General features: G+C 38.4%; 1 protein-coding gene across 1 annotated transcript in view; it reads left to right on the top strand.

The window, feature by feature from the left end:
- RAD18 (RAD18 E3 ubiquitin protein ligase) overlaps positions 1–18368 on the top strand; it is a 122087-nt gene that overhangs the window by 90822 nt on the left and 12897 nt on the right. The window contains exon 12 of the mRNA XM_063291620.1: positions 5794–5856. Coding sequence (XP_063147690.1) covers positions 5794–5856 — 63 coding nt within the window. The remainder of the gene's footprint in view (positions 1–5793; positions 5857–18368) is intronic.

Genomic DNA, 18368 nt, shown 5'->3' with positions numbered 1-18368 from the left:
ATCACTGTTGAAATACAGAAAATTCTGATTTTTCTCAACCAGTTCTCATTCAATTTGATGAATTTGCTTTAGGAATCCTTTCAGAGAAGGGAATGTTGGATAAATTCTCATGACTTGAGTTTGCCATTAGTTTAAGTGGTCAAAGGGTATCTGCGAATGTCTTCAATTTCATCATACAACCATCTCTCCCACAGTCTGCAGCCTCCTCTTGGCATCCAATGTTTTACTTAAATCTCAAGGGAAGATACCATGAGCTTTCTCAGTAGCAGTACTACTGTCACTACTCAGAGGGAATTTTGCCCTTGAGAAATTGTTGGATAATTTCTTCTTCCCCTGGAGAAAGTCAGATAAATTATCCATCCAGATTCCCTGATCACAAATTTTTTGGTGAAGAATGTTGACAGGCTATTTGTGCTGTCTTGTGGAATGCCACTGGAGAGGACACAAAGTTCTGCAGCCTAAGCATAGTTTCTGGAAAGGTCCACTGCTTGTCCACCGCTAAACATATTTCTGTGATTGCTGAAACACTTTAGTGGATTTGCTTGTAAAGGTGAGTTAAACAGGCGGTCAAGGTTACACAAGAAAAAAGGTCATTCAAATATTTTGTCCCAAACCAATCCGCGTTTTGTCACCATGCTGAAAATAATGCAGGTATATCCCATTATACTCTGAAGTATGTACTGTATGGTAGTGAAAAAGAAAAACTAGAGAGCAATTAGAACTGATCCTCATGATTCATGAATAGAGGTTATTTGTGTTCCATTCAAGTGGCATGGGGCAATGGGTCACTGATGCCCATCCCTGTCCATGCATTTTTATCCTTAGTTCATTGATAGGACTGGCCTTCACATGATTTAGAGTGAACCTGACCTTGAACTATGTAGCAACTTTATTGTCCAGTGTAGGAAAACATAGAATGTTTGCCTTCTGTTGACTTTTATTTTATTGATTTGTATAGATTTAAATTTCACCTTTCATACAGGAGCTCAAGCGGTTGAGGAAGGTGCTAATAGAGCCTCTTGCTATCAGCCCTTGGTTGTTTGTTCATATGGCATAAAATCATTCTAGACTTTTTAAGCATTACTTTGAAGGACTGTGTCCACCTTGACCATAACTGCCAAAAAGGGGGGGGGGTTACTTAATTTGATTATGTTAGAAGAGGTACTGTTTTATTTGTTGTCTTCTTGTTTTCAAGAAAGAGACTTCAGGGAAGCCTTGAAATATGCAGAAGTATATTTATTTCCTTGCTGATATCCCCAAACAGAGGTACTAATTTTGTCCCCTACAAGGCAGGTCAAAACATATGGCTGTTCTTGATCCCTTCCTGGTTCAAGGTCTGGTGACATCTCATTTGCTGGCATCTGAAGTTTAACTTACATGCTAGCATATGCAGACTTGGGAAAATATTGCAATGTTTTAGTGAAGATCCTACTGGTCCTATATCTGGTGATATTCCTGAATATGTAGTCATGAACACCAACATGGTCTAGTGGCCAGATCATTACTGTATATCCTGGGAAGTTTAGGTTTAGACTTAAACTCAGTGGATGACTTCAGTTTGTCCACCTGTGGAATGAAATGACCAATCATAGGGAAATAAGAAAATGAGTTTCGTCTTCCAGAGAATCCACCCTCTTGCCTTTCCTATTTTAAATGATCCATCCCACATTTCCCAGCTCTACCCCAATTATGTTTGACTGCAGCTGCAATCAGCAGCAATACATTTTTAAAAAATGCAATATGCCTCCAACAGCTCAAAAATTATAGTCCTCTCAGGCATGTCAACAATACTATTGAACAGATTTATCCCTATAAGTTCAGCCAAGGTCATGAGCAATGCTACAAGAAGCTTTGAGGGGAGAAGGAGAGGGCAGTGAAAACCTCTTTTAATTACAAGTAAGTTTTCTCGGGACTTTCTGTTACAAGTAGAAGGAAAGGAAGGAAACAACGAAAGTTAAATTACAAAAATATGGTGCTACAACTGCTACAGCGCAGTGGTGTTTTCCCCAGCAAACGTGGTGAGCATGGAAATAATAGGCAATAGATTGCAGATTCTATATTTGGTCTTGCCACCAGTGTGACTTGATCAGATAAATGGCAGTAGAGCATACTCATACACATAACACATTCTGAAGCAAAGATGAGCATTTCTAATTCCTTGAAATTAGAGTAAATTTTGTGCATTGCAATTTCAGTTGTGTGTATATTTCAACACTGTTTCAAATATTCAGAACACATGGCACAATTTTCTTGATGAAATTTCCCTTCAGAATGTATCTGGCAATTTCCTTATTTGAATTTTGCACAAGTCAAAAGGTCCTTGGACTTGGAAGGCTATTGGTTATAATCTACACCAGAGCTTCCCAAACTTTTTCCTTCATTACCCAAAACTGCTTATCAGGAAGTTCTTTTTACCCAATGTAGGTAAAGCACATTAAGTCAACTGAAATGGTTCATGTGTTGTTACCCAAAGAAAAGCTACTTTTAACCAATTTTGGGTAATTTACCCAGGTTTGGGAAGCACTGATCTACACAGTTCTTCTCCTTTTAACTGGAAATTTTGGCTCTTTTTCCTTTTTAGCCTGCCAGTGAGTTTTGCACACCAATCAATTACTGTACATCCACTTATTTTGACTGTTTTGCACTTTTTTTTCCTACCAAATGCGTTATTCATCAATGGTTGACAGTTATCTCTGTGAATTTATGTACCCATGCCATAATAACAATAAAGATACTGCACCAATCAATTATATCCACGGCAGGCAAAAACTTTTCAGACATGAGATTTTAACATTCGAGATGGGCAAAAAAAGAACAAGTGTTGGAATTTTTAACATAAAACTTATTCTAGCATGAGATTCCTACAAACCACTGTTGGTGTGTGTGCGCGTAAGGAAATCACTTCTCTGAGAGTAGCGTAAGTGATATTGCATGGATAAATGGGTTAAGGAGATAATGTTTAAAGGCAAAATATTACTGGTCAGTTCTGCTGTATAGCTAGGATTGTAAGCAGAACACAATATGAGATGTGATTTTTTTAGAATAATATACTTAATAGCTTGTGGAAGTGAGTACTTAAATGAGGTACTTTAATGCATTAAGTACATTGAGTTATCCAGATATATCATTTTTAATGGAACTGTCACTTTATCTTTATGGCTTATGTTTGTTATTTTACGTTCATGGCTTACATTTCCAAAAATATCTAAAGACCCTACTTGTTTGGATCTGAAAACTGAACAAGGAAATAGTCATTATCTGCTGGTCTTTGTTTTGCATGTGTTCCCTTGTGAAGCCAATTATGGTATATTAAGTAGGATTTCAAGAATAAAATAAACCTTTAAATTATTTTACTGTAACAGTGCAGTTATGTTTTCTTTTCTTCACCAAATTTTTTTAAAAAAATTATCCAAAATGTCAAAGTATTTGTCCAATATTTGTCCAAAACTGTGTCCAATATTTGAATTACATTTGGGACAATACTAGTTGTGTCTTGTCATTTTTTAAATTCAAGTATACCTCTTTCTTGAATTGAATTCTATCCTTAAAACTAAGGTCCACAAATCAGAATAAGATAGAACCTTTAAAAGTTTATAGTCCAACATAAATTAAGGAGAAATGGAGGTGGTCTCTTATGGATGACTTGTGTTAGGACCGAGATAGGGAAGGTGCAGCTTTACTGCTCCTGCTTGTTCTCTCAGTGGCCTTCGATATCATCAGTAATAAATAATAGTCTTCTAGACTAATCGAAGAGATTAGTTTTCTAGACTGCCAGTAAGAGTTGGGAGTGGGGGCCATTATCCTGCAGAAGTTTTCCTTCCTAAATGGGCAGGACCAGTCAATGTTATGGGGGGAGATGTTCAGTCTTCACTGTGGGATGCCACAGGGCTCAGTGTTTTGGTTTGTCTATTTTTCATCTGCATGGATCTTCTACATGACAACATGGAGTCAAGTAGCATCAGAATGCTGATGACGCTCAGTTTTACATCTCAGCTGTAGGCCAAACACAAGGTGAGGTTAAGGCCCTGTCCACATATACAACACGTGTATTTTCAGTAATATATCTTAAAAGCTCTGGAATGCCATAAATGCAGAATTTCGTTTGTTTGTTTGTTTGTTTGTGAGATTTAAAGGCTGCCCCAATTTGTTTGATTCTGGGCAGCTTACAGAATACAGCAATAATACACTGTAAAAATAAAGAATTATATCATCAAAAAAGAAAGTCTGGGGGAAAAATCCGCAGTCATCTGAAAGAGCAAAGGATCACATAAGGGTTCCATCACCCACTCTGACATGGGGCCTGGGAATAGAGCCAGGTTTTAAGGGCTTGTTTAAATATTGTCATGCAGGGAGATGTACGAGGGGGGATTTATTTATTTATTTATTTAATTTATATAGCCACCCATCTCAGACCAGTGACTCTGGGTGGCTAACAATAATAAAAAACAGTCAAACAAAACAATACAGAAAATTAAATATAAATACAGCCAAGAGATATTAAAATCCATCAGGGTCCGCACCACCATGAAACAGGCCCAGGCACAAAGCCAGGTCTTCAAGGCTTCAAGGAATGCTGTTCCAGAGGACAAGTGGAAACAATTATGTAGATTCATGAAGAGATTGATATTGTTTGAAATTGTAAGGTGTAATGGTATGTGGGAATGACCTTGGGAGACAGGAGGGAGAGCTGCAGACTGGACAACTGGCATGTAAAAGATGTCTCAGCCCACAGAAGGGGGGATGGTGTGGGAAACCCTCCCTAGTTTCTGGAGAGTAAAATGAAAGGAGGGGAGAAATACTTTCAGTCTTGCAAGATTCTGTTAATATAACTTTACAATGAAGATAGAGCTAGTACTCCTGGTTGTACTTCTTGTCTGGACTACCTTGCAGGGCTAACGTAGGGTCAAATGTTGAAAGGTTTCTCTTGTACTATGCTCATTTTTTAAAAATCAAGTTTTAATAGGAATTCTAATGTGACTCCAATAGAATAGTAGGACAGAAAATTTCAGTAATGGGATGCTGCTCAAGGAAAACTGTGGCTCTTACAAGAGTTTAAGAGAGAAACTTTATTCCTTAAAACTGGCACCCACAAATCATGCACAATCTTAATTCCATGCAGCATTAGGCCTCACTTTATAAACCCTAGTAAGAGTGAGAGACTGGTAGTCTCTTTTTCTTCTGTGTGGTCCCTTGTCAGACACAGGCACCTGGTTGATTTTTTTTTTCTGTAGATTAATTGCACTTTATAGGAAAAGGGTTATCTTTCCCCTTCTTCCATGTGTCTGGCGAATCCATTGGCCACTGTAATGTGAGAGCTTATAGTTGTTGTGATGCAATTGAGATGAAGCACCTCAAGTTACGCATACGGTCATAGAAGACCTTTAAGGCAGTCTGGTCTCTGAAAGGCTAATTTTGGTGATCAAGGTATGATACAAATTTGCACAGATTTTGTGTCTTTCTTGAGGCCCTCTATTCCTGTTCCCTTGTTTAGTATCTTCCTGTTATCTTCTTAATCAGCCATTTCCATAAATAGGAGACAAAACACAGGGGGGAAAAATCCAAATTCTTTTTCATCTTTTCAATGGCCATATTTGGGGGGGGGGATAACTGAATAATTATTTCATCAGAAGAATGAAAAGACAGAAGAAGACTTTCAGCATTTCGTAAAGCCAGTGCAACTTCCATCTTACTTTGGATTTGGCAAGCTGAATGTTCCTACATATGTTTAATAATTTCTTTGGTGTATCTGACCATTTTCAGTAAGTAGTCTAAATGAAATACTTTGCCTTTCAGCTCAAGTTCAGACATCATAAGAGATTTAGAAATTGCTGGGATGTGTTCAAGCTCATCAGATAAGTAAGTGTGAAACAAGGTAATTGTTTTTCATGTCATAAAAGTTATCATTGATTTATTTTTGTAACTTAGCCAGCAGGAAACTTGGCCAATGTGGTTGGAAAATATGCTATTTTGGCTTGGACTCAGAGAATTGCATATAAAAATGACTTGGTTGCAGGTAAGTTTCCTCCTGATTGACGGAAGGTCAAGTTTCTTCCACTTCCTGTTAGAATCCAGAAAAGCTTCTCCTGATGGTTGGAATACCATCTTCAGTGTGGGATGCTCTATGGTGCAGGAAGCTGAAAAACAAGAACAGGAAAAAAAGCCTGGAATGAATATGTACACTTCTGTTAGCAATCTCTATCTTTTCCTCTGCCTTCTGTGTTATATTCCATTCCATTTAAGAGGGGTACTCTGACCTTTCAAATAGAGCTTTTGGCAGTAATTGGGTTTGCCAAAGATGGAGGAGACAGCACAGCCAGTTTTTGCTTATTCATTTCTGCCAGTACTTCTCAGGATCAAAGCTTATATGACTATATCATTTTATTTCTAGGACATCATATTTTAATTGTTGCTTCTCTTTCTTCCAAGATTATAAACAGGCTGTCCAGTCAATGAAGACTTAACACTAAAAGTACTAAAACAGCCTTACCTCTCCATTACAGTATCATGTTGCCATTCTTATCCTCTTGGGGCTGTTCCTCAGATTGACAGTAATGTGCTTTCCTCCCATCCTTGAGTAGAAAGAAACTGTGTCAATATTAAGAGATTGCCTCCGTAGCCTACCTTGACTACATAGCAGCAACAGAGCTGGTCAGTCTTGCTGCCTGCACTTTGTAATGCAGAAGAGCTTAAGGGCAGCAGTTGGCATAATCCTTGCTATCTTTTTCCTTCCCACTCCATATTATCTACCCATGGGAAATTGCTCCCCTGATATGTTTTGATTTTCTGGGGGTGGGGGTGGCTTTTTAATTTTTACTGAGCTGCCTATGCTGTTGGCCACTGATGGGCTAGGTCAGCACAATTGACAGCAGAACCATTCTGGGGAAAATGAAGACTGTGCAGCTGCTAAAAAGTAGACATGGGAAAATTGGCCTGGGTATGTGGAAGAGATGATAAGCCATCACAGTCTCTGGGAATGTTGGATTTCCCATTGGGCCATCCATAAAGTCAGGAAAAAAAGATCAATTATCTCTAGCCTAGGAAAGTAGAGGCAGTTGGCCATCTAGTCAATTTCAGCCCAAGTTGTTTTGTCTTCCAACTGTGGCAGGCTAGTCAATTTCAACTAACCAAAACTCTTTGAAAAAGTGGGACACCCCTTCCCCAGAATATGGGAGCTTGCTCTCTAGAAACTGTTTTCCTTATATAATCCTGTGAAGCTGCCTCAGCTAGTTCAGCAGAAACCAATGCGCCAATCAGATAAAATCAGGAGCACTCAAGAATCAATTACAGGAGAGGAAACAGTAGTTAGCAATTGGTTGGCAGTCTCTTCCCCCCCTCGACTCTTCCTTTCTGTTCTGCCCTTTCTTTACTCAAACTCCCATGTCAAATTCATGTTAGTTCACTCAATTTTCATTTGGAAATACACTTACTTTGCTAGAGAAAATATGGGAAGCTCTGTCATTCCTAGTTGTCAGGTTTTGCACTAGAGCTCAGCAGTAAATCTCAGGCTGTCTAAGGCAGAACCTCGTATTTAAGAACGAAAAGACTCTCAGACATGATTCAGTTATTCAGAATTATTTATAATAGATAAGAATGAAGCCTTATTCATACAGATTATTTGCACTCTGAAAAAAAAAGTAGAAAGTTTTATATAGGTCTAGGTGCCAGAGTTTAAACTCTAGGCTTTTCCTCTTGTCTTTCCAGCTTAATAGATATTTGACAGTTCACCTAGTGGCCTTGGGCAGCTCAGACATGTTTACATAAAGGTCCTTTCTAGTCTGGGAACTACAAGTTTCCACTTGACTAGATTAAGCACTTAAACCTAATCCAGCCTGAGTGTAGGGGCAAAATAAAACATTACAGATACGGTTGCGGCTGAAATACTTGCTTTCTTGTATAGTTTTGCCTTTGGATATGCAAGTGTGTTCTACGTAAAATTCTCAATTGCACTGTCTGGCTCAGTTATGCACAGGAGAATATGTTCCCAGCCTGTATAACATTTCTTTGTTTTAGGTAGCCCAGAGAGCTTTTTTCATTTTTTGTCTTAATTTAGACAAGCTTGTGTGATAACGATGTTGACTCTTAGGAATGTTCTAAGTATCTCCCTCCTGTTTAAAATGGGTTTATTAACATTTCTCCTGAAGCAATGATTAGCAAGAGCTAAAACCAAATTATCTTGATAGGCAGTTTATACAAAGTGAGAGAGATTCCTGGAAGTAAATTGAACAAAACAAAATTAGCATGCATAAAACATTTGAGAAAATTCATCCATAAATTGTTATTACAGAGACTACTTAAAGTTTGTAAGCTGTCCTATTACACATTGCTTGAATTGGCTGTATTGTTTGGCATATTGAGATTACAGATAGTCCTTGCTTAATGACCACTTGTTCAGCGACCATTCAAACTTATGATGGCACTGAACAGGTGGTACTTACAATCAGTCCTCATAGTTGTGGTTGTTGCATTGTCTCTGCAGTCCTGTGATCAGGATCTGGACGCTTGATGACCGGCTTGCGATTTTGACATCACGGCATCCTGTGGTCACATGATGATCATTTGTGACCTTGCCTGCTGGCTTCCAACAAGCAAAGTCAGTGGGGAAGCTGGCAGGAGGTCACAAATGGTGACCACATGTTGCTGCGCTTAACAATAGCGTGAATTCACTTAATGACAGCAACTTGAAATGCTGGAATTGCAGTTGCTAAACTGCACAATCATGTGATGTCATGCCTTATGACTGCATCACTTAGTGACAGTAATTCCGGTCCCAATTGCTGTCATTAAGCGAGGACTAGTTGTAATAGTAAAATTGAAGCTGAATTTATAAGTGCTTTTCTTTCTTGCATAGCATGCCACCATTGTTTCTTTAATGATGGAAAGATGGAATATAACTTAAAGATGGAGTACAGTATAATATATTTTAATTGTCTTGTTCGGATTTTGTTGCTGCGGGTTAAACCGCTGAGCTGCCGATCGGAAGGTCGGCGGTTCGAAACCGTGCGGCGGGGTGAGCTCCCGTTGCTCGTCCCAGCTCCTGCACACCAAGCAGTTCGAAAACATGCAAATGTGAGTAGATTAATTGGTACCGCTTCGGCGGGAAGGTAACGGCGTTCCGTGAGTCATGCTGGCCACATGACCCGGAAGTGTCCTATGGACAACGCTGGCTCCAAGGCTTTGAAACGGAGATGAGCACCGCCCCCTAGAGTCGGACACGACTGGACTTTACGTCAAGGGAAACCTTTACCTTTTTAGAGGATAAAACAGTAGAGCCAGAAATACTGTTGAATTATATCCTGAGTTCAATTGTGTATTCTTTTTTTTGGGGGGGGGGAAATATTTTTAGAGTTTTAGAAAGATTTAGTTTTATTCCATAAGCAAGTAATTAATTAATTCTCTCCCAGAAATCTGGGTACCACACATATCCAGAATATTTATATGGAATAAGTAGATTTTGATTTCTGCAAAGACAGTAATTTTGCCATAGTATTGCTAAATTCATGTTTAAGAACTATGACCTATCTTTGTTCCAGATATTTGAACATCTTATTGAATTAAACTCTTTAGTTTAAATTATTGTTTATGCCTTTTAAATCCTTTCGATTTATGAACCTGGTTCATATGTTGCACTAAGCTGCAGCATGATTTGTTTCATTATGGCATAAGATGTTGTATGAACCTAACTGTGATTTATTCAATAAGCTATGGATAAAGGAAGTTCAGCTTAGTGTGCTGTGAGATGTGTAGACCTAGCCACCTAAAACAGAGGCTTTCCAGCAAATTGTTGCAAATCTGTAATACATCTGTGTTAAATGTTACAATTTTATTATAGATGTATTGAAGAAAATGTACTAATTTGGGCAGGTGAAATCATTAGAGTACCTCACAGCTCTGAAACTCTGTGGTGCTCTGACCTCCTAAAATAACTTCTTTGAACACCCATGAATAAAAATATCAGACCACGCTCAGACACAGCTCCTGCTATGCCTCCTATCAGGCAGTTTCATCCTCCTGCAAGAAGAAGAGGTTCAATGCTCAGATTGCCTGGAATGGGAATGTAGGGTCAGCACCAGGGAGAATGAACACACACACATAGACACACACAAGAACCATTTTTGGAAGATGGGCAGGTAAGACTGAGCAAAAGCAGTTCAGTCCTGATCTGGTCATCTTGGGCAGCACTCAGGAGTGGGTTGGGACTTGTGCAGGCACTAATGCTGGAAGTGCAGATGCTGTCAAGGAGAGACCTACATCTGGATTTCACAACTGGCTTGGTCCAGCACCAGCAGCTTGGCAAAGGTCATCCACATCCAGGCACAGGACCAAATGTAATCCTTCTCTTCCAAGTTTATTCATGGTTTTCCAGAAGGTCACAACCCACACTTAGAGAACCCCTGCAGTAACTTTTTTGTCATAGAGTTAATAATGAAGAAGAACTGCTGCTTTTTCTTTCACTGTCATTTATAACAAGCTGCCATTTATGCATGCTATTGGGGAAATCCTAATTTTGTTTTTAGCTTTGTCCAATTCTATTTTACTTAAACTTTTTTTTAAAAAAACAATTTTTTGTTTAAAAAAGAAAGACAACAATTTTGGATGGCAAAACCTTTTAAAGACCTCTCCTCACTCTAGAAATTTCCTAGAAAGCAATTTGAATGCTATGGACCTTTCAGACTTTGATTTGGTGATGATTCAAGAAAACCGAGCTGGAAGGAAAAAATGGCTAATGGAAAAGGCCTTGTGGAGTACTAAGGAGCACTTTGGATCATTCCCCATATTCTCTTGGAGAAATATTAAGGTTTATTAAAATTATAATGATTTCTATTTGATTTGAACGTCTAATCTAAATCATTGCCCAGAATATGAGATTTACAGCCTTTGTAGAGAAAGTGATATGTGTTCAATATATGCTTTTTTCCAGTCTTCCAAAATGCATTTTTAACAAAGAGGCACATTAAATGCACAACTGCTTATCGCTTTTAGAACTTAAGGATTCTCTGTAGAGTGAAAAAAGTAGCCCCTTTCTTGTATGCCAACAACTTTCCAAATTAATTTAGCTAATGGATGTTGTACAAGAAAAGCTCTTAACTTGGGTTGTGTTTAAAATCCTTGTGATTTAAAAGGGTCCTCAACACAGGTTTATGCAGAATATAGCCTGGCACTGCTGTACCTGAAAGGTAGTAGATTTAGTATTTTAATTGACTCTGCTTTATCAAATTGGCTACTTTAGCCACTGTTGACCTGTGTCAGTTAGAACTACTGAAATAAGTATGCTGTGGTTTTTATATTTTAATTTGCACTTAAATACTATGCACTACTTGTAGCTTCAAATAGCAAAAGTACTATATTCTGAAAATGTTCAAGTTATGGTCTGTAACTAAATATCACACCTAAAAATCAGACTTCCTTCATGGCAGGCCTCATAGAACATATGCCATCAAAGTTCTATGATCTCTATAGAAGTAATAGAAAAAGATGACCCAGTAGCAGATGTGCAGAGCAAAAAAGTCATTGTTGAACAGGAGGCCTTAAAATAGAAATAAACAAATAAATAAAAGATTATTGTATCTGTCCATTAATGGTGCTGAAGGAAAAACATTGAATCAGGCCCATTATAGAGGTCCACAAATATTTCAGCACTGTGCTATGGGATAGGCATGAGCTGAAGGTAATCCCTTCTTACATAGGAATGACTGGAAATAAAACTTGTTTTTTTTTTTAAAATAGGTCTCTGTCCCAGTCTTTGTCAGCTTGCCTTCAGTGGCACTGACTCTTCAGTATCTCAACCTACTGACCACAAGGTCAGTAGATTGAGAGTTCAGGATTTACTTTGTGTGCCTTCTTTATCAATCACTTCACCTTCTCTTTGTCCCTGAGATTGTTAGTCTCAGGGTCACTTCCATGCAGACTTGGAACTTTTGCCCTCTGACTTTCCTCCTGGTAGAACGTCGTTACTTAGGTGCTACCCTTTTGCCTACCTCTATCCCCATCCCTAAATGTTACTTCTGCTGTAGTTGTAAACCTGCTTCACTAATAATTGCTCAGGTTAGATTCCTGCTGTCAGGTATGTTTGTACATGCACATACAGATATTTTCTATCCATCAGAATTGTTCTTTTAACATTTTCAGGACCCGGTATAGGGACAAATTTAGTAGGAAAGCCACAGGTTTGAGCTGCTTGTCTAGTGCCTTTTCCATGTTACTTTAAATTTCTTATTCAGACCTTATTGGAAAAATACAGTTGCAGCCAAGATGACAGTTTAAAAAATAAACAAACACCCTAGATATTCCCAACTTCCAAACACCCAGTAGAACAAATCATATTGCTGTACCACAGACAGATTTAGGAACTGTGTGGATAAAGTATAGAAATCTGAATTGTTCTATCTCTGAAGCAGGCACATTTGTTGGGAAAGGCGGAAGGAAAGAGAAAAAGATAATGACCAGCAGGAAGGTGGGTGGCAGCAATTATAGAAGCTATGGGTGTCCCTGAAGGGTCAGGCTGGGGACAGATCATCCTGGAGAAAATCTGTGTGCAATCCTTAAGATTGCCACTGACTTGATGGCACATAATTGATCAATCAACTGTTTATTAAAAGCCTTTATAGTCTGTGTTTCAGCTACTGTATTTGTTTTTTTTAAAAAATATCTAGGAAATATTAGAAAAAATATGATCCTTCTCTTTTCCTCCTCCCATTTTTTCCACTGGGATGTATTCTACTTTTTGTCCTCCAAACTAAATGTTACCTTGAAAAAGGAGAAGGAAGCCACTAATTAGGAAGGTTCTTGGAAGATACAGAATAAGGAGTAACTTTTCTTTAACTGGAAATGTTGCTTGTTCTTCTGCTATTGAACTATGAAGCAGAGAGGAATCCCTTCTCCTTGGTTGTCAAGGAACAGAATGAAGTGGATAAAGGGCAGGCTGTAGGTGCCCCATTTGCCATTCCCAGAGCTCCCCCCCACAAATATCACTGCCAAATTTGGGGCTGCATACTTTTTAGTGTTGTGAAATAAATAAGCCAAAAGCCAGTGGCATCTCTTGTAGCCTTGTGTGGCCCTTGCTGGGAAAAAAAACCCAACCCAAGTAGAGGAAACTACACATCCGACCCTCCTCCATGAGAACTCAGTCCAAAACATTTGGTAGTAATATCTGCAGTTAAGGGAAATGCCTTTCAGAAATAGGAGAGGCCAAGGGACATAGGGCTGCTTTTGTTTTCAGTTTCGGGAAATAGCTGTGGATGGAGGAATTGACTGTGAACACTTGGAAACCAAAATACTGGGAAAGAATAACAAAGGATCTAAGCCTAGTTCAAAATAAGATGGCTTTTTAGGCTGGAGATGCTTTTTAAAAAAATGCTTCCAATTTATAAACATCTCCCATCACCCCTTTAATTTGATTAGTAGAAAAAGGCTTTCTTTTGTATTCTGAGAAATTCCTTCGTAATTTTTAATTTAAATCGTGTTTGCTACTAGCATTGTCCTGTTTTTTTTTTTAATGATTTAGCTTTTGTGCCAATTCTGCCTGAATGGAGTCACAAACATGTGTACATTACTGAGGGGTGGTATAGGTGGCAGGGTAGAGTGCCCAGCTGTAGGGAAGCAGTGGAGTTTGTGGCTAGGTCATGGATTTTTGGAAGGGAAGGCACAACACCAAGAGCATGCAGGCAGAGAAGCGGAAAATGCTAGAATGCATTTTCTAAAGTGGCTTGACCATGCCTTAAATATGGAATATAAAAACAGAAAGGAAAACTTGGGGGCGGGTATGTTTCAAATGCTGCTGGAGAGGATATTACTGACACTGCTAACATGGAGTGGGATGTGGAGGAAGACTAGGAGGAAGAGCCTGGAGCAGCTTGTGAGAGAGTGGGAAGACCAGGAGGACGGACTGTGTTGTGTGTATGGAGATTCAGATACCAGACCAGTGTTTCTCAACCTCAGCAACTTTAAGCTGCGTGGACTTCAACTCCCAGAATTCCCCACCATGGCTTAAAGTTGCTGGGGTTGAGGAACACTAGTAGACAGTGGAAGTTTGTGAATTGAAGGCTTTGGTAGCAAGACAGCCAGGAGAAAACTCAGAGATGTTCCAGTGTCAGTAATTGAGATAAGGTAAGGAGGCGGAGAAGAAGTCGTAATAAAGTATGAGCAGAAAGTGAGGGAAAGAGACATTAGAGGGAGGAGAATTAAGTGGGTTAAGACTTGATTTCTTATATTTCTTTGTATTCTGTAGATTCATAGGAAAACATATTGGTTTTGTAAATTAATACTTGTATATATTATTAGATTTCACTACTTCATTAGTATAGGAATCATAGGTGTCCAGAATAAAATCCCTATTTTTTTTAACTACTGGCTGTTTGTGTGTCTGTCTCGGCTCCTATCCTGACCCTCCCTCTGACAGTATATAGTAAACATCATCACGATTAAGACATATTTAATTCAAGTCCCAGTTGCCAGTCAGTATAGTTGAAGGTTGTATTTGAAGCTTGGAAGACTAAGATGTGTTATGCTATTAGCTGTAGCAATTAACATATTCATTATAATCGTAACACTGTTCTTATAGTAAAGCAACCATTACAACTCACTGAGAGGTGCTGATGTGTTTGTTGTTTCAAATCTGTGTAGGTGTATATGGGTCAGACTCCAAGTCTTTGTCATTGCTGAACATTAATCTGGCTGCCTTTCAGAGACCATTAAGCTCTCTGGTCATGACAGCCAAATCATTGTACCAGAAAAATTGGTGTAATATTTTTAATCCCAGATTGGGCTCTGCAGATAACAACAACAACAAAAAAACCTTGTAGATAATCTTCTGAATTTTAGCAATAGAATGGCTGTCATAGTTGTGCTCTCTGCTGGTGAATAATTAGTGACGTCTGTTTGGTGAAGTTGTAGAGATCTTGGGTAACTGCTGCCAAAATTCTTGTTCATATTACTCTTGGACGGGTCATGTTAATTTTTGTCATGGGATGGAACATCTGGTGTTAACTGCCTGTATGATTTTCGATGGTGGCATTGTATTTCCCCCTCCTGTGAATTTTTTTATAATTAATCACCAATCCTTCAAATGAGATAAACAAGTTTCATGGTCATGATAGCTAAATTTCAGTAAATATTTAATTGCACTTTTTGTGTCACTGATACACAATAAAGCACAGATTGAAAGATTAAAAATACTTTGAAATATAGAAGAATATGTAGGATGGATATTTTTATTTATTTATTTATTTGCTTTATTACTTGTGCTTCTGTAAGCACCACCTCCCAAGATTCCAGACAGATGATGATGATATTATTATTATTATTATTATTATTATTATTATTATTATTATTATTATTATTATCTGCTTTACAATGTATGACAGCACAGTTCTCCACCCCCCAAATGTTTAAAATATAAGAATTGAGACAAGTGGGAAAAGGTAGACAGTGGTAAACAGGAAATAATTATATGATTACTTTATACTTTTTAGACTTAATTATAGTAGGGGAGAGTGCTGGAGAATTGTGCCAAAGGCTTTGCAGAAAAAAAATTGGTAAAAATTAATGGAGCCGCCACATCCAGAGGTGTTTCTTGAGTTTTAGGTCCTGGGGCGAGCAAGCCAGCACCTGCACATTGGTCTGCAGAGTTTTTTTCAGGCTTTGGCTGAGTGCTGTAGCCAACTGAATGCTGGATTAAGTGTCCTGTTGCCTGATCCAATAAGGCATTTATACAATCTCATGGACATATATCATTGTTACATGCTGTAAATAATTTATTTCCCTGCCAGATTTAGTTTTATTAATTCCACATAAGTAGTAATGCAGCTCTCCTCTGAAGAACGCTATTGCCTCTTCCATTATTCCAGATTCCATTAGAATCTTTATTAACAAAGCCATTCAGGCACTCTGCAGGCATTGAAGAGGAAGAAGGTGGCCAAACGTAGCTCCACGTTCTTATTTGAGTAAGGATTCAGATACAAAACGTGAATGCAGCTTTTCTTGTAAGACAATTAGCAGGCATAAACTGTAGTCCGTCCATCCCCCCCCCGCAAAGACCCAGGTTATGCTGCCTCATCATGGCAAGAAAGTTTTCCTTGGAGGGATGAGCAAGGAATGCTGGGAATGTATGCCAAGAGAATATCCTCCCAGCAGGGTCACCAAAAGCATGAAGGTTATCCCAGCTAAAGCAAGCAGAAGCAGGTACCTATGTTGGTCAGCAGCAGTGTAGGAAGATGCTGGAAGTAGGTGATCATTTTACTGATAATGGCAAAATTATTGGGCAGGAAAAGGCAATGGTCATTCATTTCTATATTTTACCAAGAAAACCACATGGACAGACACATGGACAGTTTGATAATATAGTGGCAGATGACTGCTCTCTCAGGTGGGATGGCAGTCACATGGATAGATTAAAACCCTCTGGATATTTTGTTGCAAAAGAAAATCCAAATCTGCAAATAACAGAGTTACAGTGGGAACATGGAACATATTAAAAGTGACAAGGAGCAGTATTACAAGAAGATCTGTAAAGACATAAAATATGGAAATACACATGGAAATAAAGGACAGTCTTCTCAAAGATCTCCAAATTCAGAAGGAGTTTTGGATATCAGATTAGTATGGACAGACAGTGACTGACTCAAAGAAGAACAAAGACAGAAGTATTTTGACATTCTCTACACTAGACGGGTCAACATCCAAGATACCTTAGATCAGTGGTACTTAAATTGGGGGTAATTTCCCCAAAGGGGGCAAATTGGGCATATCCTAGGGTTAATGAAGCAATTTGTAAATGCTTGTCTGTGAATTGAGGATCCGGTCTGAGACTGCTGCTGCCAAGATGCAAGTCAAAGAACAGAGTCTTTGTGTGTGGGGGGGGGGGGGAGGCAGATAATGCTATTATTCAAGACCAGAAAAAGAGGTAATTGAGTCAAACAGTTTAAGAACCACTGCTTTAGATGATATTCCCTATTTACAAGAACCTCTAGTACTAGAACATGAAGTTAGATCTGTACTCCAGTCACTACAAGAGGATAGAGGGTTTTTTTCTACTGAGCTTGATACATTTATTTACTCTATTTTTAAAATGTATACCTTGTTTTGTTTCACTGGAAAAATGCTTAAGGCATAGGTCCGAGACATGGGTCAGTGCATTTGACAGCCTGCACTAGTGTCTGCTATGGTTAAAGCAACCTTGAGAATAGTATGCCAATCTTATTCTAAGTTTAAAAAAAGGCCATTAATGCTGATCATAGTAAGTAATTAATATTATTAATTTCAATGTTTGCTTGTTTTTTTTAAGTGTGGGACTATAGCATGCTTGTCAGATGTATTATTGAGATATATATAGATATAGATCTAGATATTTGATAGAAAAAAAATCAATTAGTTGTAAAGAGAGACAGTCTAGTGGTTAAGGCACCAGGCTAGAAACAGGAGACTGTGAGTTCTAGTCCCGCCTTGGGTACGAAAGCCGGCTGGGTGGCTTTGGGCCAGTCACTCTCCCTCAACCCAGCCCACCTCACAGGGTTGTTGTGGGGAAAATAGGAGGAGGAAGGAGTATAAGGTATGTTCCCCACCCTGAGTTATTTATGTAAATAAAGGCGGGATAAAAAATCTAAAAAAAAAAAAAGGGCAGAACTAAGGCTGCAAGAACAAGCTCAGGTTTCTCTGAACAGGAAATCCTTCCTAACTTGACAAAATTATCTGTTATCTGCCTGGACCTCCAAGAAGCAACAAATCTTTGTTACGCCTTAGGATTATTGGCTTTTATTTACCATGGTGTGTTCTCACCTGAACTGTCTGGGTTTAGTTAATTTCTATATTTTAATACTGAGTTTTCCAAGTGGGAAAGGTACTTTGTTTGGAATTTAAGATGTTTTGAATTCCCAGCGTAGCAAAATCCCTTGAAGAATGACTTAACATAAATAAATGTTCCTCTGTACGTCCTGGCAGGAAATTGAGTCTCCTAAACAATTTATTTCAACTCAGTTGAGCTACATAGTTTTTAATGTAGAAGGACTGCAGCTTTTTTCTGTAGAATGCTATGCGTTATCGCAAGATAATTCTGATGAGGCTGCCATGTAGGATATGCTTTTCTGTTTTTACTATGAAGCAATAATAGGAAATATCTAGCTTTTCACTTTATCAGGTTCGGTGTTATAAATTAACTTAGTAAGAAGGCAAGAACATATATAAAGAAAAGCAATAATTGAATTACATTTAGAGTTGTATCCAAATCCATCTCAGAGAAATTTATTACTATTCAACAATAAATGAAAAATACAAAGTAGGCTGTGTTGAGCATAAGAACATTTCCTTTAATGAGCGTGAGTGAAGTCCCCTTGGATTGTGTGGGTGTGTTTCTTTTTTCTGTTCCAGTCGAGTTTCTG

Source organism: Candoia aspera, chromosome 2 (assembly GCF_035149785.1).
Source record: "Candoia aspera isolate rCanAsp1 chromosome 2, rCanAsp1.hap2, whole genome shotgun sequence".
NCBI lineage: Eukaryota > Metazoa > Chordata > Lepidosauria > Squamata > Boidae > Candoia > Candoia aspera.
This window is presented reverse-complemented; position numbering and strand designations above follow the sequence as displayed.